The sequence below is a fragment of the Bacillus rossius genome, chromosome 7 (assembly GCF_032445375.1).
Source record: "Bacillus rossius redtenbacheri isolate Brsri chromosome 7, Brsri_v3, whole genome shotgun sequence".
In the NCBI taxonomy this organism is placed as follows: domain Eukaryota; kingdom Metazoa; phylum Arthropoda; class Insecta; order Phasmatodea; family Bacillidae; genus Bacillus; species Bacillus rossius.
Window position 1 is genome coordinate 63,664,449 of NC_086335.1, and position 20,355 is coordinate 63,684,803.

Consider the following 20,355-nt stretch of genomic DNA (forward strand, 5'->3'; position numbering starts at 1 on the left):
CATAACACTACGCGACACTAATGGTTACCGCTGCAGTCTCGCGGGGCGTGTGTCGATGCTCGCTGGAGACGGCCAGCACCGAAAGTTAACGGGTGCAGGGGGGGCTCTATGAGCAGGCTCCTAAATTTGGCGAAACACTTACGTGTGTGCAGCCGGCAGGCATATGCACGGCGTCCTTAAGTAAAAACACTTTCGCTGGAGTCGGCCAGTACCGTACGTTCTGTGATACGATACGTAGCGCGGTATCACACTGAAGACGGTCGGGATAGGCCCGGCTCCGCAAAATACGCACCGAGTCGATGTGGGCAGCGGTGAATTAACAAAAGGTTTTAAATTTAAAGATTTAGTACAGAATAAAAATTATCAATGAAAGAAACTTTGATGCTGCCCACGGACACACGTCTGTTCCCGGCGCGGAGTGGTTGGAGACTGCCGAACATGGCCGCCTCGCAAGGAAGAGAAATTTTCTCTTCTTTGTGAGTCGGCGTCAAAAAACTTATATTAATTGAATTTACTCTATTACTAGTTAAAACATGTTCCAAGTGCCCAATTAAAATGTAGCACCTGGTAATTGGGTGCTTAAGGCTTAACAATGGTTTTAATGTATTTAATTATTTAAATTGTGACATCAAGTTGGCGACTGTAAATTTACTAACATCTTGTCCCACTGGGAATTGTTTTAGAGGGATTTCTCCTATTCTGACTTGATCATAGTCACGGGCATTTTTATTAAGGCCAGTGGCCGCGGTGACTGTTAATGAGGTTTGTTGTCTGCTCCGTGCGGGGTGTACACACCCGGAGTGGCTACGACGCACGTATTACATGTCGGGTAATTATTAATTTCGTACAAATGGCTTTTCCCTTAGTTGAATTATGGGTTCGAGCCTCCGGGGTTCCGTACCTTTAAATGTCATTATGTCTATTGGGGTCACGCCCGAGGCGCTCGCCTGACTCAATTCGGCTGGGCAAGGGGCGCGCTCTGAAAACGGGATACGGTACCGGCGGTGCGGAGCACGGGCTTAACGGCCATGGTCGGTACGACGTCAGTGTGAAGGCGAAACTGTTAGGCAATACTTAATATAGTGCCATAAATGATGAGAGATTAATAAAAATATGTTTAATTGTGTTTTAACATAAGATAGCCAATACGAATATACTCCGCATAACCTGTAGCAGTGAAATAAATACATGTTAACAAAAATACTTCATTCAAAATATCATGAAATATAAATATTCGGTTTTCATTGTCATTTTAAAGCGCTACATAAGTTATTCATTTTCCTAAAAATAACAGTACACTAAACATTACGAACAACATAAAAGGATGTGATCACGCCGAAACAACCAACAGACGATTTGACCTCGCAAATCTTCATGGAGAGTTATATCATAAATGGTATGCGCTGAGAGCAGCTTGCCACTTCGAGTAAAACGATCATGAGCAAAAATGTTTCCTGCACGTAAAACGCGCAAAGACGCCCCGAGAGTTAAAAGGTCAAAAAGTGGCTGCTAGTAAAACAAACCGTTTGCAGGTTTTTTTTTTCGGCGTGAGAGGTTTTTAGCGTGGGTTATCATTCATTGTGTGTTATTATTTTTGGGTTTACAAAGGTAAAGTTTAATTTTGCGCATGGAAGAATGTGTATGGGACCCTTTAGCAGAAGTTTTTATATCTCTCTCAGGAAGTTCCAGTGATGAAGAGGATATATTCTGTCTTTGTAGTCGTGTTTTGATTCGGTAACTTTAATTCATTTTTAGTGCATGATTTGATTTGATTGATTGATTGATTGATTGTTACACTTGTGATTGGGCTTCCGCCCTGTGGCAATGAGTCACCCCTCCCCTACTCTCCCAGTTTCTGAAGCCTCTTCCTCAAGTCCTTTCCTCTTCTCGCATCCAGTATCTTTCCCTCAATCCTATTCCACTCCCCTCCCCATCCTCACCAGGAATACTTACCTTTTTCTTTCTGTTCTTCTCCGCTCTCTCGAAATCTTCCCTCACCACGTGGCATGAGTCCAACAGCCGAGGATGTCATCAATCAAGGTTCGATGAGGGAAACGCACATGTCCACAAGTATTGATGTGTGATTGCTATTTTCAAAATGCATGGGAATTGGAATCTGTTGAGACCAATCAGAGTGTGTGTCACATCAGCTGAAGCCACCGAAAACCAAGTGTAATATTCACCTACAAGAAATGATTGCTTGATTTTGAGTTTATATTAAGTATACATATTTGGGAGACAAGATGATCAATATTTAAATACACAGAGAACTCATGGGCGGAAATGACATGCTTTTTAAGGTTCTGAAAGTTTTTTGTGTAGGGATTTTCTGAAGAATACTTAAAAATCAGAAAATGTTATTTTTGTTTTATTAAGTCCAATAAGCAATCTAATTATGTGTCATGAAATAAAATGTTTTAGAATTCTATCACAGCCTTGAAGGGACATAAGTGTACTTCAGACTCCTGGAGATATTTATAAATGACCAAAACACGCAATATGTACAATAAAGAAGCCATTCCAAATACCTTTTCAATTTTATAAAAAAGCAATAAAATAAACAAAACAAATCTAACTTAGTGTAATGGTATCTATTAATGAAATAAATACAGAAAACTCAAAATTATTACATTTATAAATAAACAATTTTGTTTACAGCATCACTCAGCTGGAATTTGGTTTATGATGTACCTAATTTTAACTATATTAGGTATGATTTACTAAATATTGACACTAAAACATAAGCACGAAAGATCTTTGTAGTGCAATTTATATTTTCATAGGAACATCAAGTATCAAGAGAATGACGCAAGCGAGGATGAAGACGAGTGCAAGACGGACGCGGAAGAGCAAGGAAGCAGGCTAGAGCGCGAGGACTCGAAATGCTGCAAGTTGTCAGTGGACAGGACGGAGGTGAGCGGTGGCAGCGTGTCGGCTAGGGTGCTGTCGTAGCTTGTGTGTTGCTCGCTTACATTGCTCACTCATGTTGAACTTAATATGCTTTGGCAAATACTTTGCACCGTCTGAGTTTCGTCACCACTGCAAAGTGTCTACTCGTTTCTGTCTCCTCACTGTTGTTCTCATCGAATACCACATACGTCAGAAAGAAGCAATAGTCTGAACACTATGCTCACTATATCTAGGCTATTAAAAATAAGTTTTTAACAACTAAAATTATTTAAATAAATGATTTCTACTTACAATTGGGATGATAATCACTAAGCCCTTACTTGTTCTGAATTTTCAGAGCATTGACTTTTTAGAATGCAAACGACATACTGTACGAGCCAAGTATTGATTGTTCTAGGCATAGACCATATGCGTGTATGAACACATAATCTTAAATCAAGTACAAAGGAATATTCAACGACAAAAAAAGATACTGCTATGTATATTCATTTTGTATAGTTATTTTGATGCAAAGAAATCGGCTTGAATCATATCTATAGTTTTGAAGGTTTTTAAGTTCAGATTTGTTTTAAACAAATTCTTATCAGCAGCTATATGTCTTGTGAAACAAATAATCTACAAAAGAATTGCTTTATGATTGTGTGAACTCAGCCTACTGGTGTGCAAACTGTCACGAAAGAACTCCAAGGGACTCCATTTGGGAACCATGCTAACTTGATTATAGTATTAATGGTTATGAATTCATAAAAATGTTATATTAGAAAAAACATGGCGGATGCTGCTACATGCCAACAGGTCGTTCTTATTTCCCCCCTGCTACTATAATTCCGCTGTTTCTCTGCCTTATCTATACTCATTCGTTATCCAGCATCCAGTCTTTCTCCGTTGCTCGGAATGTCCGTTTGCTCGGTGTGCAACCCGCTTCAAAGAGTGTTTCTTTATCTCTGTTTTGAATTAGTGTGAAAACGGGAGACTAGGGTAAATGACTTTCTTTGTCCATTAGCCTTATAGTGCAGTTTTGTGTGGTACGGTGCAATGCAACACAGTAGCAATGGTTAGTTTGGTTCACACTACTGAGGTACTGCACATTTCTAATATTACAGAATGTGCTGAACAGTAGAACACTGCATGTGTATGACAGACAAGTAGAGTTCGCATGTGACGTACGTGGTGTGTGCCCCCAGGAGGACGCGGGGAGCTGCTACTGCAGCGCGTCGCACACGGAGAACTGCTGCTCCACGGACGAGGACGCGATGCTGTGGCGGGGCGCGGCGCCGCCGCACCTCAGCGACAGCGGGGCAGATCTCTCGGAGCACGGTCCCCCCACCACTGCAGACGCGCACTGGGAGCACTTCTGGGCCGTCAACGGCGAGAAGCTCATCTGGAGGAGCTGGATCGCCAAGTACGGCCAGTACATCGACCCGGAGTACCTGGCCAGGTACCAGCAGTCTGCCGCAGACGAGGATGGTCGAGGGGAGGTGGGAGGAGATGGCAGTTGTTTGCAGTCGAACAAGGAAGAAACACTCTGCAGCGACCTGAAGTGCTTGGATTTGAATGGTTCCGTGGTAGGTGACGAGACAAGCAACGGTCTGGAAAATGAAAATGTTGGTGCTGTTGATGTACAATGCCAACCTCAGCGGAACGGTCAAACTTTATTTGAAAATGAGTTAATGCACAAGTCAAAGTCCACTCCAGAAATAACAAAAGTGTCTTTTAATGAGTGCGGGGATGATCCTGTCATTGAGAAAGTTTTTGATGATGTGGGGACGAAAAGTGAGTCCTGTAGAGAGAAAAAACATGGTGGAGATTTGCTGGGGGAATCCTCCGGTGTTGTCACTCAGAAATATGATGGTTATAATTGTATTAAAGTCACTGATCTTGGTTCATATGCTTGTGAAACAATTGGCATCAGTCTTGAGAAAGGCACGGAGAGTGCAGACCAAACATCGGGTGATGCTTCGCTTCATTCCAAGTCGGTATCGTGTAGCAAGTCGCCGAGTTGGGACGCGGCCGATGGAGACGGAGGCCTGAGCAGCGACTCGGGCTCGAGTGGTCAGTGGAGCCCGCTGTCTCCCAGAGCCATATACAACGGCTGGTCCCACTGCACGCCCCAGGATGCTTCCGCGACCACGGACTCCCTGACCAACGTCACGCAGATCACAGTTTCCTCCTCGGTGGACTTCAGCTGCGCCGACAACTCGGACAACAGCGACTCCGCTCTCTCGGCCCTGGACGGTAGCGTCGGCAGCTGCGGGGACGTGCCTGACCAGTGCGAGACGGACTCCTACTGGCAAAACCTGTGGAAGGACCACTTTGAGGAGCAGTACAGCAAGTATCACAAAGCGTTCAGCCTTACTCACCAAGGAGACGCGCGACCCGTGAGGGAGGCGACGCAAGTGCTCGATGAACTCTTCCCGTCTTCTTACGATGACCCTCGTCTTCCGCCTGCCCGGGAGTCTGCGTGGGACGTGCGTTCGGATACGAGCGGCAGGTGTAAGTTGCACACCTCGGACAGTACCATCAGCACCGTGGTGGACTCTGACAAGTTGCAGAGTTTGCAAGTTAGTGATTCGCAGGTGTTGACAGCACACACCACTGACCTCCCTGAAAGTGAAAACAGTTCATGTAAGACTGAAATGGATTTTGCTGCGCCAAGCAACCTCGCGCACATTTTGAGTGGTGTTGTGGACAGTCGACAGGATATGCTACCTCAAGAATGTGAGAGTCAATCTTGGAAAACTCCAGTCCAAGAATTTATTGAAGATTCTGATTCCAGCAACTCTGGAAATCTACCTGAAGACCCTGTGTGTGAAAGTGGTGATGATTGTGGAAGTATTAATCCAGCACCTGAAGCAAGTGTGGATGAAAGGGTAATCTGTGTTTTTGGAACTAAAGGCAGCTGTGGTGCTGTGGGTGATACGAACCAGGCGCCACGCTCACCAGCCTCTATCAAGAAGGTTGATGAGGCGAAACCATCTTCACTGCTGGGGAAAAAGAAGGCCAAGTAGGTTCTCTGTCGCAGACTCACATTAATACTGATTACTACCTAGATTTGACTTGATGTAAGTTTTTGGAAATACGCCATTGCTAAGAACTTTTTCTGTTGAAGAAAAACTAAAAAATAAAAATAAATAAATAAAAATACCCAAAAAAAAAAGACAAAAACACACAAAATTAAATTAATTAAATTACATAATTAAATAGTGTGTTTTTTTTTTTTTTGGTATTTTTATTTATTTATTTTTAGTTTTTAGTTTTTCTTCAACAGAAAAAGTCCTTAGCAATGGCATATGTCCAAAAACTTACATAAAGTCGTGCACTCCCATTGCACAAATCTTTTAAAGATAACTACCTAGATTTGTAAGAAAGAAAACAACAACCATCACCACCCCACCACACACATGTGCACACACACACACTCTCTCACACACTCTCACACACTCACACTCACACTCACACTCTTCTAACATGTTGCAATGCTGAGTCCTAAGTCCAGTGTTTCACTTTTTTAGTGAGAAAAATTAAACTTTATTAGTGAAATGTAGTTAATTCAACATGTAAGCAGAATTGTGTGAAAATAATTTTAGTTTAGTGCAGATATAAAAAACTTGTTAGAACTAAAAATAAAAATTAAAAATTAGGTGGCATTTAGTGTAATATCTAGGCACAAACAAAAAATCTGTGGTTGACAGTTTGAATTTTATATTTGTAGCTTTTGGTTTTTCTAAAATTAGTAGATATTTTAAGGACTTATTAAATTATAATATTTTTTAAAAAATTTGAATCTCACATGGAAAATTTTCATTATAACTTTTTTAATATTATCTTATGTTTTGGATCAAAGCAATGACTTAAAAAACTTCATCTGGTCTCCTGTTTATGAGCTAGAAGCCTACAATAATAGTCACAAAGTTAGGTTTGCCATCACAACATGTTAGTGGAGTGTGCAGAGTGGAATATTTATAGAAACTGAGAATTGATTTTAAAGCTGACAGAATCAGAATGTGCAAAATCCCATTGCTACTTAACAACGTAAGCCTCTTTTGGTTCATGGTTGTTTGGGCACATTTGAGACCCCTGCTGAATTTATTGTTCTTTTTGGTGCAAATTTGCGGTCTTTGTTTTTATTTTGCCATGTACAGACAGCATTCTATTGGGTGCTGTTAGGAGATTGCATTGTAAGGCCCACTTGCGCAGTAAGGACTGGTGTCTGTAATGCCGCATTACAGTCCCGTTAATCTCAGCACTTGTCCAAAGATCTCGGGTTAGCGGAATGCACTATAAATAGAGACAAGATTTTATGGTTTAATTTTTACTCCAATTTCTTTTCGAAACAGAAGATTTCAATGTTATTGTTTTTAATTTTTTGAAAGCAGTTTTGTAATACCTAATCCACAAAAAAAATAAATAGGTCTAAAACAGATACATTCAGAACATTAAAAATAAATTAACGAGCATTTGTGGTTTAATAGTGATTCAATAAGAATTGCACAGTAACATCAAATTACTTTTTCTGATCCATGGACTTGGTACAATTTTTTTTGTCCGGAAATGTCATTCCTTTGAATTTCAAACATTAAAAGTTTTTTTTTTTTTTATTTTTTTTTTATGATTTGAATTAGGTTTGGATTATATTATGTGATAAAACGTCCATTTTGGTGTTATGCAGTGATTTAACATGCTTTTCGTTGTTATTACTGTTTTATCGCAATTCACCATATAATCTTGTCCCTGACTATAAAGAACCAAAATGCTACTACTATCATGAAATTAATCAGCATATTTACTATCAAAACTTAACTCAAATTATAAAAACCTAATATTTAATATATAGAACTCAATGAGTGTATCAATGTATTCAGCATGAAGTTTTTAAAAATGTAGTTACTAAGTTGACTGGAAACATAAACAATAGTACTATTTTTTGTTCTTACAACTGTTTATTAGTAGAACTCATTTTTACATTTTTCAAAAAAAAAGTATTCGCACATTTATCTATATTTTGAGTACAACATGTAACAGTCAAAATAACACTATTTTGGTATAAAACATTTATATGTCATGTGTGTTCAATAATATGCTAGCATTATGAATAAACAGAATTCATAAAAACAAGAACATCGAAATCTCCTGTTTTAAAAATGAAACTGCCTAAAAGAAAAACCATTAAATGTTGCCTCTAACTGTAGGATGATGCTGAACTCTGTGGGCGTCCTGTTGGAGACCCTGAAGACCCAGGGCTGCAGTTTGGACGTGCCAGACGCCCCGGTGGATGGGGCGGCAGGGGGCAGCAGAGACGAGGGAGGCTCGCCTGGCCAGCCGTGCAGCGAGGGAGCACCCCCCGGGACGGCTCCGGAGGCCGGCCGGGGCCCTGCGTCGGTGCGTCCCAGCGGGGGCAGCAACTCCAGTGACGAGGAGCCCCCCGAGGAGAGACCGATCAACCTCAAACGAAGGTAACGTCGCTGCCGTCGTCACTCGTGCCAGCCAGGCACCTGTTCCAGAACAGTTTGCCGGTGCGTTGTGGTCATTTACCGTACTTCCGGGCATGAGAGATGGGGTCAGCTGTAGTGAAACCTCGTTAATACGATATTGGTTAATCAAAAATCCTTGTTGTTACAAACCTGTTTGAATCCTTGGATATTCAGTGTTAATTAGTTTTTTTATTACGAAATACCGGTTATTTTATTATGTAATTCGAAGTTCTATTGTGGCCCAAAACATGTTTTGCGTAGTATATTTAATATCTGATAATACAAAGAAAGCGTTAAAGTAAAACTCCGTATTTGCGTTCTCTGTATTTATGTTTCCTGCAATCGACATTTTCTTTAGGTCCCATTTACGCATCATTAAATGCAACACAATACTTTCCTGCAAATCACATCATGGAAATTACTTTTTCCTGTTATTCATGTCTTAAGAATGCACATATTTTTTTTGACATAATGTAAAAATTATTTATGTGCAATATGGGGAAGTATGATTATTACAAACCTTATTACCTGTGGATAAATTTCCATCCCCACAGTTTTGTATTAATTAACAAGGTTTCACTGTATTCAGTAATGAAAATTGGAAGATAGATCAGACCGTTCATATGAGACATGAAGTTAAATTCAGAGCATAGAAAAAAATACCACATCATAAAGTAAAGCATGACAGAAACAGAACACTAGCATGTGGAGTTTAGAAGTGTTCTTACAAAAATTTATATTAAAAAAAGCCTTAGCTACCTTGTTTATTTGAATTTATCTCATCTCCGTCTAACTTCATGTAACAGCAGCTTAAGTACTGTCAGGTATGCAGACTCCATGCAACAGCGATGTACCATCAACTAGAGACCTGTCGTGTAAGATGTAAGCTCTCCACTGGAAAGAAGACATATTTACAATTCAAATTTTTGTTACAGTTTGAAAGTAACAGTTAGTATATTTTCAGTAAAATAATTAGTGTATTATCGTAATACATTGAACTGAATGCATCATTGCTTTGTTTGTAATTAATATTTTTATGCAATAATTAAAAGTTGTAAAGAACATTGTAGAGTTGCTGTGACATAATCTCTTTATAATGAAATAAATTGTTCTAGCTATAATAATGCATGTGAAATCAAGATTTTTCCATGTGTATATTAATAATAGGAGCAATTTTCACTGTAAAAAGAGAATCAAATAAATTTAAATTTTGTAATCTTTGTTCTGAATCTTTCAATTCCGGTAGTATTATAGGAACTGATCAAATACATATCTAAATCCATCCAGCTTTGTAAAAATGTGTTACAGTGATGATATAGGATTGCTTTATGTAGAATTTATTTAGAGACAAAATATTGGTGCCCTAAAAAATATGTATGCCTTTATTTTATGTAGTCATTTAATGCTACAATACTTAATATTCTTTGGTAGTGTGTAACAACCAATGGTGTTATTTTTTCCCAGTCATGAAATTGAAACAGACAGTGACTCAGATCTGGACAAAGTGAAGTCTGCATTCTCGTTGATGGGGTACTCTTTCTCCCCGGACACATGCAACTCGGCCATCAAGATGGAGAAAGCACATGTGTGGTATCGCAAGAAGAACATAAAGTACCACAATAGGCATCTGAAGTTTGGGAATCGACCCCAGAAAGATGCGGAACAAGTTGACGGAATGTCTACTTTGGACAAGGTAGGTTCTCCTATTGCTGCATTTACTTAATCACAGGTCTTATCTAGGTTGTTGTGACAGATAAAGTAGCATGATTAGTCTTGAGTATTTTCCAGTTCTGCTGGATTATAATTCTAAAATTTTGTTTCACATTTTCATCACCTATTTATGAAGGAATAAATAAATAAAAAATAGATACAAAAAATAGATACAACTGTAAAATGTTATGAGAATTTTGGAAATAGATACATTTTCTTGTTCTGTTTCATCATCATCATCATCATCTGATAATATTACATTTTTACTTCTAAGTAGATGTAACTGAAAGACACCATCTTGTTTTCAACCATTTTTGTCAACAATTTTTTTAAATATAATTTTGTTTTAAAAAATATTGTGCTCTGTTTGAGCAACGCACATAATTTAATGGAATGCCTTACAATAAATAGTGACCGACTGCAAAAAATAGTTTCCCTGTGAAATAATAATTGGTGTTTAGCATTGAACTTTTTTTTTTGTTCTTTCAGAATGTTTACGGGTAAAATAAATAATAGTGTCAATGGACACTATTTTATAATCTTAGAAAAATGAACAAATATAAAAAAGTTAAAGAATAAAACTTATTATAGTTGGAAATGATATACAAAATAAGATTTTTAACGTCAGCAAGCGGGATAGTATCGTTCTGACTATCCTGCAGTCGAAGCGTGAGAGACACTACAGTAGACAGGCAGTTGGAACAAAAGAGCCGCTATCTTGTAGAAGTGCACGCGTGTGGTCGGGGGATGTGCATCACGGGTGTGTTCCAGGTGAAGCAGTTCCTGGCCGACGTGTCGGACGAGGAGGCCGGCCGGGACCGAGACGACCGAGACGACCGGCCCCAGGCGGCCTGCGGGGCCCGCCCCGGCCCCCTGGCCCGGGGGGAGAGCGTGGACGCCGACCTGGAGGAGGCGACGGAGGACGCGGACAGGAAGCAGCAGCTCAGGAAGAAGAAGAAGAGGCAAGCCAAGAGAGCTGCGAACCTGCCGGAAGAGATAGTGCGGGACAGGACACTGATGAAGTACTGGATTCGCAGATACCAGTTGTTTTCCAGATTCGACGAAGGAATAAAATTGGATGCTGGTATGTTAATGATTACAGGTTAATGTAATACGTATGTCTATACCTATTGCTATCAGGCCAGTGTACAAATTGGTACTTGTTTAATTCGTTATAAGGTACCACTTAATTAATTCAACAAGTAATGCTGTTCAGTTTGGTTCATAATTCTTGAGATCTAAATTGGGATTCCAGGAATGTATTTGAGGCCCTTTTTGAGAAAAAAATTTGAGATTTGTATTTGAGAAAAAAATGGTTTTCTGCTCTTTCAATAGTCACTAACTGGTTGGAATTATGTATTTACCTAGCATTTACTCAACATTTGAGGAATAAAAAAAAAATTTGCAATAATAATGCTTGATAATTTATGAATCAGGTAATGTCGCAGTAGTTATGATGCCGCTAGTGCAGCTGTGGGGAGAGGTGGTGTAGCGGGAGACGATATTCCTGCGCAGAGAGCTGGTTCTCTGTGACCCCGGAGCGGGTCGCGGAGCACCTGGCGGAGCGATGCCAGTGCGACGTCGTTGTCGACGCCTTCTGCGGCGCCGGCGGGAACACCATCCAGTTCGCCCTCTACTGCGACCGAGGTGAGACCGCCTTCGGAGCGAATCTAAACCTGTGTTCATTTTTCTTCCGGTTAGCACCACTATAACCTATTCCTATTTTACAAATACACCAATCCCTCACTTAGCACGACTAATTCGTTCCTAAAAATGTTCGTGTTAATCGAAATCGCGTATTCTGAAGCATTAGTCCCCATAAATATAAGGCTAAATTATTTCATGTTTTCCAAGATGTGTAGGGAAGTAATCTTTACATAATATAAATGCGTAGAATAATACTTGAACATGCATATGTCATATCATTTATCTTTTTAAGCCTACCACCGAATACGTTAGATAAAGAAAACATGGCACAGTGTAACGGGAGATAAATGGTAACATATTTACCGTCAGTCAGCAGGTTGGCTTGCCCGCCCAGGCGTGACCTTCAACACGCGCGTGCGTCTGTCTGCCTGCTGTTGCAAGCAGCTGGATCCTTTGTTATTACGTTTAAAACTTAACAAAATTAAAACACTTTTATGAAATTAAGAACCGGTTTTATATAACTTTAAAACACACAGCCATATGTAAACATTTAATTTGTTATGCACACCTCTTATAAAAGCGGCTATGTAAACAAATCAGTTAACAGATAAACAGATTTAGATTTTCCCTAGAGCACAAAAATAACATTAAAATACAGTAAACTCGCGGTATATCACGGTTCAAACCATGTCCCCCAGTCAGAAATGAATAATAATAATGGAATAAATGGTTGACAGCCGATTAGGATAATTTTGCGTTGTAACTAACAAACTAAGCATCGGGCAGAAAAAAGCCTAGGCGTAGAAAATGTCCGCAGTAAAATTCTAAACAAGATATCTCCGTACATTATTCCTCTATCTTGTAGGGTTTTCAAATTATGGTCCAATCCAGCCCAGTGATATTTTCTGAAACACTAGTTCTTAACGTCGCTTTATCTCACAAATGAAGCATCGGACAGGGGACCTGATAAAGCCCACCGTCCAGCGACATTATCCAGCGTGACTCGGCTGGGAATTGATGTTGGATAGGCTTGGTTGTCGGCAAGCGCTGGGTAGGGAGAGGCTAGCCGAGAACATGGAGAGAGGTAGAGATTAGAGCGGGCAGAAACACCAGGGGGAGTGGGGGAGGGAATGTGTTCACGCAGCACACAGGCAGAGCATGAGTCACTTGACTGAGCAGCGTCGCTGCGTTCAAGGCAAAATCAGGTAGTCCGGTGTTTAAAATTCCACTCCAGAATCTTAATTGGTACTTTACTGGACATCTGTATATAAATGTTTTGTTACAACTTAAACCTACAGATGTAATATTATTGGGTAATTCATTGTATTATACAAGTTCATCTTTTTACTTTGGTATAATGTTTTAACATTAAATAGTAAAGTAAATCGGCTAGCGTATTTTTAATCTTTGCCCAGGAATTCCCAGTGGTCCAATATTTACGTGAACCATACTGTACCATTTTTGCCGTGAGGTAGTACACAAGTCCCGGAAATGTTTATGTGTAGCGGTCTCCCGACCTTTAAACAGAGGCTGGGGAATATAACACTTGCCGATCCGAGCCACACACACTCAGCAACTCGACACAGCGTTTGGTGAAATAAGTAAAGACAAAGTTTAACACGGTTTTTAATACGGCTTCACTGATTGCGCTAAAATTAAATTGGCGCAATTTTTGTTTCCCACATGTGACCATTTATAATTTACTGTAAGCATGGATATTAAAGTTTAACCACTTGACACGATAGACGATTCTTTATTTTTTATTGTACGAATGCTAGAATCGTTTTTTTCCTGTATCTGCGGCCTGCTTCTACAAAAGACAAGCTATCTGTAAGTAAATCTAGAATTTTTATTTTGTCAATCAAACTCTGTACTTTGCGATTCATATTCGGTTTGAAGTATCACTACGGCCTTTCTTTTTAGAAGACTTTGACCACAGAATCGTGTGTAACCGCACACACTGCACTTACTTTGTTACGGACACTGACGAAGCAGATACTGTGGCTAACACCACGAGACTGGCAGCAGCAGCTTGTGTGCCGCACGTGTGTATGGCGGCGCGTGGCGCGCTCGTAGGCCGTGCGACAAACTGTGCGCGGCACGCGGAAAAATAAAAACAATTCAACATTTAATATTTATCTTTAAAATTTATTATTTTTATTTTTTCACCCGTGTTTAGTGGAAACTGCGGATGCAAAGTCCGCACAAAGGCGGGCAGTCTATACTGTGCGTGCTTGCCGACCTATTAGAACACAGGCGGTGTTTTATGCCTTTTGACCTTGGTCACATCGAAACATCGCGGTTATGCAACAACGCAGGTACAGTTATGTCCCCCGACAACCGCGTTAAATATGGAGTGTACTGTATGTACAATATGTACATATACAAAACATAAAAGTTAGTTAAATATTTTCTGGGGTGAAATTAACACTATCATCTTGCTTTTTTTTAAAAAACGTGTCCAATTTCATCTGCTTTGGTTTCTGTACGGTACGGCCTGGTCTGCAGCCGGGCATCAACGGTACAGCCTGGTCTGCGGCCGGGCATCAACAGTACGGCCCGGTGTTTGTTTATCTGCGTGCGCATCTCTTTCCCCTCGCATTCCAAACCACTCTTCCCCCCTCGAATTCCATACCTGACGTCGCGTCGTTTCCGAGATTTTTTTTAGCCTGTGGCGATTTCGTGCTAACTGAAATTTACAGACCTGCTATTCGAGACTAGGGCAGTAAAATTTACATAGTGCTAACTGAATTCGCATTAATTGAAGACGTGCTATGCGAGGGATTGGTGTACTAAAGTTCAGTGAACCAAGTTAATTTTGAACAGCATTGTATTATATAGAAAAGCTCACTGGGAATGATGGAATGTGCTGTAGCTGAAACGTGTTTGTGCGAACTTGTGTGTTTGCAGCACAGTGCTTCGTACGATGATGGCTTTTATTCCCCACATTGACATAGTACCAGTGCCATATTTTTATATTGTCATTATGCTTTTATTGTGATGAACATTGTAACATTCAGTGTGTGTGCTTATGCTAGTACAGGGCTGCCACCACTTTGAAAACAATATCCTTGATTGAAATGTGAAATATCCTGTAATATCCTTGTTTTGAATATAAAATATCCTGTAAAATCCTGTACATTAAAAAATACAAAAAATATGCAATTTTTATGAAAATTACTTGATCATAATGTACGTAACTATACTTCAATCAAAACAATTCAATTTTTAACACTTTAAACAAGTATTTACACACACACACACACACACACACACACACACACACACACACACACACACACACACACACATAGCCTACACTTCACCACTGGCAGTATTTAAATATCACTTTTTCAGCAGATGTTTTGCCCTATTCCTCATTTCTTCTGTTGGCTGGAATTCTGCCATATTCTTCCTAGAAGAGATATGCAACAAAGCATTTAACATTGGCGATTCAAGACATGACCTGTGCGCTGTCTTGATAAGGTTTAGCTTACTAAATATCTTTTCCACCCCTGCATTGCTGTGTGGAAGAATAAGCATTGCCTTTGCAAGTTTACAAAGCAGTGGAAAACATGTTTTCCCATTAATTTCATACTGTGACACTTTATGCCAGGCCTGCCACCAAATTAGGTTCCTAAATCCTCTTTACAGCATTTAAAAATCCTGTAAAATTTATAGCCGTAATTGACATAACTTATTTTTCGCGGTAATTTTAAATATACATTGCATTCCAAAACATAATAAAAAATATAAAATGAATGTAAAGATTTTTAAGATTTGCCACTTACATTACAAAACTAATAGTTGGTATCACAATCTCTTCAGTATAGGCTTTGGTGCTTTTCTTATTTACAAACTATAAATACATCCATACAACTGAAGTTATTTACAAGTTTAAAAAAACAAATGTATTTCACATCATTAACTAGCTATTTTTTCATGTTCTGTGCTCTTTTCCGCATCTCGTCAGTGGGCTTGAAAGCAAGACCTGCAGATGTTCTCATTCTGCAATGCAACAGCGCATTTAACATTGGTGATTCCAATCACGATTGACGATCTGTGAACAGTTTTAACCATCTTGAGATTGCAGATTTTCTCCAGTTGCAGCACCACTCGAAGCCATTACTTTGTACAGATGAGTTTCAACAATCTCAGATGGAAAGAACCTTGCTAACACTACAACCTGCCTAGTGACTGTACCATCAGTTGATTCATCAATCATCAGTGTGAAAAATTGTGTTTTCATTGCATAGGTAACATAATCTGCAGCTGATGTAAGCAAAGATTGAATAATTATCTGGCTAGTTTTAGTGCGAGAACAAGGAAAGTTTCTTGCGATTTCACTATCGGGAAAAATTTGCGGGACAAGTTTCGTGAAATTATCACTGAGTTTCACAGATAAATTGTTTTCACAAACGAAGTTCGCCCATAACATATCCGAATCAATTATTTTGTTTGGTTTGGTTACAAAACTCGTCAAAGAACAACTCTGATCAGCAGCTCGTTGGTTTTTCGCACGAACTTGCGTCTTCAAGCCGCCCTTTGTCACGTTCAGTTCCGAGTTGCAAGTCGAACAAACGGCGGAAAATTCCGTTTTGCCACGCCTCAGCCATTTCAATTCTTGCTCCCATTCTTTACGATAACGCTGTTTATAAAGTGACCTGTCTGGCGAAGCCTTTCGTTTTTTCTCTATCACAATCAGCTAAGACAAAAACTACTAGGCTATGTACTTAAAAATCACGTAAGAAGTTTGTAAACAAATGACGCACCTAAAACATTGTAATGGCAAAAAATACCAATGTTTACTGACGCCATGACAATTCTAACTCAACAAACAAAAAATATTTCCCCTGAAACCATAGATATTGTACTTCATGAAACGCTATGTGAGTGTAAATGTTTTTGGTTTGTGGTTAAACGATTGGAAGTTTCATGGCGCTACACGTAATGTGTTTGCTTTACTGTTGGATGCTTGTATGGTTTGACAACTTCAAATAGGTAGTTGAATGTAAATATTTACACGAACGAAATTCAAATATGAAAATATCGGCGAAGCGTCGTAAATATCCGTGAATGTCGCCGTTTATCCGTTAGTCCGTTTTAAGCTTCAAATATCCGTGAAAACGGATAAAATCCGTAAAAACGGCAGGCCTGTGCTAGTATAAAAAAACTTACAACTTTTTAAATACATATACAAATAAAAAATTTTTCAATCTGATTAAAAATTTTATTTTTTGTGCAATTATGTATCCATAAAGTGAAACTTATACATAACAACTTACCATGATGAAATTCTTCTACGATAGTATTCTTAAAATTACATTTTTATTGCAGATGATACTTAAATTAGCATTTTTATCGTAAGAGCATTCATAAAATTTGAAAGTCAATTTAATTTCATTCATAATCATTGGATTATGAATCTTTTGATAATTTTAAATTTTATTTGTATATGTATTTTATTGATTCTATAATTGGAATCTGCACAGAGCTAGCATTGTGCATTGTATGCTGCCACCCAGTGTTCTGTACGTGCAAGCGTGGTGCTGCGTGGGCTGACGAGCGACGACGTTGCAGTGATCGCGATCGACATAGACCCGCGGAAGATCGCGCTGGCCCGGCACAACGCGGAGGTGTACGGCGTGGCGGACCGGGTGGAGTTCGTGGTGGGGGACTTCACCGCCCTGGCCCCGCGGCTGGCGGCCGACGTGGTGTTCCTGAGTCCCCCGTGGGGGGGCCCCTCGTACACGGCGCTCGACCGGTTCAGCATCGAGGACATCCTGCCACCGGTGGGCGGGACGCAGCTCTACTCGCTGGCCAGGACGGTCACGGAGAACGTGGCCTTGTACATGCCGAGGAACGTGAACGTGGACCAGGTACTGCGATGCTGGGAGTTCCGTTACAACCGTCACTCCGAGAAGCATTGCTTTATCTTAGTATAATGGTCGAATTAAATGAGAATGTCTAATTTGGGAAAATATAACAGTATTCCGTACATTTGATTAAATAAGAAAACTAAGAAATCTTAAGGAAATATGTTTTCTTAATAAATGTGTAACTATGCACTGGAACAAAATTGTATTATGTACAATGTGAGTTAAATGCATTAACTCTTTATATGTAATGTGAAACATGCTACGTTATTCTCCCAACAAGGAGGAAGGAATGAACAATGGAACCTCATTATTTCGAGATTGGGATACTACGAGATCTTCGAAGATACGAGAGTTTTGTAATGCACCATCAGTTTGACTACGTAAATCATACTTAATTTGTCTGGTAATAATGAGTGTTTCCTTGTTGGCCCTTCTGTAAGTACGAGTCATTTAAGTGTCATTAAAAAAAAGTTCACGCAGTTAACACAAAGACCGCTAAAAGGAAGTGGCGTGACTGGTGACAAGCAACGTGCCTTGACTCTCGTTCCACTACTTTCACAGCAGGGGGGAAGGGGGAAGTGGTGAGGCAGTAAGCGGGATTGTGGTACTAACAACATGCTCAACACTGAAATGCAAGCGATACCATGGAATTTTGTAGCATTTAACCAAACCTTAATTCTAATCATAAAAAAGTAATCTTTTAATTAAATTAAAGGAATGTCATTTCCTGACAAATAATTTAACCAAAGTGCATGGATCAGAAAAAAATTAATTTGTTTTAATGTGCATCTCTTATTGGATCACTTTCAAACCACAAATGCCCACTAATTTATATTTATTGTTCTGAATGTATCTGTTTTAGACCAAATTGTCACAAATTATTTTATTGCAAAAATTCAGTGTATAAATTTTACCACTTATGGTGGAGTAAGTATTAAAAAACAACTTTTATAAAAATAAATAGAATAACAGCGAAATCTTCTGTTTTAAAAACAAAACCATAAAATCTTGTCTCTATCAAAAATCCTGTAAATTCTGTGATCCAAGATGGCAGTGTAGTTCTTCACCGGTGTGATGCTTGTTTGTGTCTGTTGGCACAGCTGGTGATGCTGGCTGGACCGGGAGGTCAGGTGGAGATCGAGCAGAACTTCCTGGACCGCAAGCTGGTGGCAGTGACGGCCTACTACGGAGAGCTCGTGCACGAGTGAACCACATTCCTCAGCCGGAGCTCGGCAGTTTACCACCACCTTGCATTCATGCTCAGTAAACATTCGTTCCTGTGCATTATTGCACAACAAGCGTGTTCACGTTGCGCTACTTGCAAGTGGCAGGCCGATGATCACGGTTGTGAAAGATCTTGCATTTTTAACGTTTACAGTTGTGAAATAAATTATGAATGGTATTTTGCATGCTCTAGATTAAGTTTATAAATTTTTTTTATATCCATTGATTTAAATGTTTTGATAAGTTGTGAGTTTTTTTTTTACAGAACTGCTCAATTAATGTATTATTTTCATCTCAACTATAAAGTACCATAGATTTGACCTAATATTAGAGACCATACTAAACCACTGGTTTTACTTTTCCAGGGTAGCATAGCTGCTACAGTGTTTTTTTTATTGTGGTTTGGTTACTAAGTCAAACCCGAACAAGAATTACACTTAGAGACAAGCGATAAAGGTATAATCACTAAATACTCACCTTAAGTGTATGTTTCGAAAATAAATAAGAATAAAATTCTCATTATAAATTTTGTTTGTATTTTTTTTAACTGTAAAATAATATTTCTTGCTTTCTAAATAAATACTAAATTTTGAATCAACCAAAAGAGACCAGACAATTAGCATGTTAGCGACTAGTGTTGGTGAATTGCAGGAATTTGTGCTGACAAGTGTAACAGACCTTGTTAGAGTTGCAGACAGCGTGGGATGATGTACAGACTCTGCAGACATCAAAATTTTTAGTCATGGAAGCAAAGTTATCTGGGTCAGAGAAAAACAGCTGGTTTGTGGTTTTTTTGGTTCTAAGAACCCTCCAAGAAATTAAATTGTGGTATGTTTTTATACGGACTGAAACATAGGTGACAGTATCTTCATCAGAGGTGGTTTCAAACCCGCTAACAAAGGTACATAGACATAACAAGTTTGAAACAGTGGGATCCCTTCTAGTAAAGATATCTGGAAGCTACACATGGTATGTAAAGTGCTTACAGAAAACTCATGGGACAAAACAAGTTTTATTGTCATATGGAAAATAATGACTCAAGAAATAAGGAGTAAACCCCATAATTAGTGATGGTTTGAATCCCATTTTTCTCGAATCCAAATCTCGAATCCGAATCCCAAACAGTACCTCGAATCCACCCCTCGAATCCGAATCCAGTTCTCAAGGGTTAGTTATAAAATAATTTATAAGTTAAGAGAAAAAATTAAACATTATGCAGAATTATTTAACCCTTTAAATTTTTATTTAAAAAAACAAGGATTTTGACACGGTCTGGATCAAGACGATTCCGTTTTTGGTCACACATGTTTCCTGCAGTGCTGAACAATCGTTCAGAGAACACAAATATTTTTTGGACAGTTTATGTAGCCTGGGTGAACACGCAGACTGAGTTTTCCAGTATTTGAGAATGTTTATTTCTGGGTTAACTGTAGGATCACGTAAGAATCTGGTCACTTCATCAATCGCTGTAGAATCCGACTTGGTGGATTTAAGGCATTCAGGCATTATCTGTG

General features: G+C 39.3%; 1 protein-coding gene across 2 annotated transcripts; it reads left to right on the forward strand.

The window, feature by feature from the left end:
* Positions 1 to 1,537: 1,537 nt before the first annotated feature.
* On the forward strand, positions 1,538 to 19,367 carry LOC134534206 (uncharacterized). 2 transcript variants are annotated; one of them, XM_063372452.1, is made up of 9 exons: positions 1,538 to 1,734; positions 2,784 to 2,913; positions 4,095 to 5,914; positions 8,100 to 8,363; positions 9,846 to 10,074; positions 10,863 to 11,175; positions 11,607 to 11,738; positions 17,319 to 17,617; positions 18,718 to 19,367. In XM_063372452.1, exons 1-9 carry the CDS (start codon positions 1,628 to 1,630, stop codon positions 18,823 to 18,825), a joined length of 3,402 nt encoding a protein of 1,133 aa, XP_063228522.1. In that variant the 5' UTR covers positions 1,538 to 1,627; the 3' UTR covers positions 18,826 to 19,367. The 2 variants fall into 2 exon arrangements, with proteins under 2 accessions (XP_063228522.1, XP_063228523.1); XM_063372453.1 differs by lacking the exons at positions 17,319 to 17,617; positions 18,718 to 19,367 and having other exon boundaries at positions 11,528 to 11,613.
* Positions 19,368 to 20,355: the final 988 nt, after the last annotated feature.

Bases quoted from the DNA above. Each gene is read 5' to 3' on its own strand.
- LOC134534206 (XM_063372452.1), top strand. From the start codon at position 1,628: ATGGAAGAATGTGTATGGGACCCTTTAGCAGAAGTTTTTATATCTCTC. The intron at 2,914-4,094 runs GTGAGCGGTGGC...GTGTGCCCCCAG, and splicing joins TGTCAGTGGACAGGACGGAG to GAGGACGCGGGGAGCTGCTA. The intron at 17,618-18,717 runs GTACTGCGATGC...CTGTTGGCACAG, and splicing joins GGAACGTGAACGTGGACCAG to CTGGTGATGCTGGCTGGACC.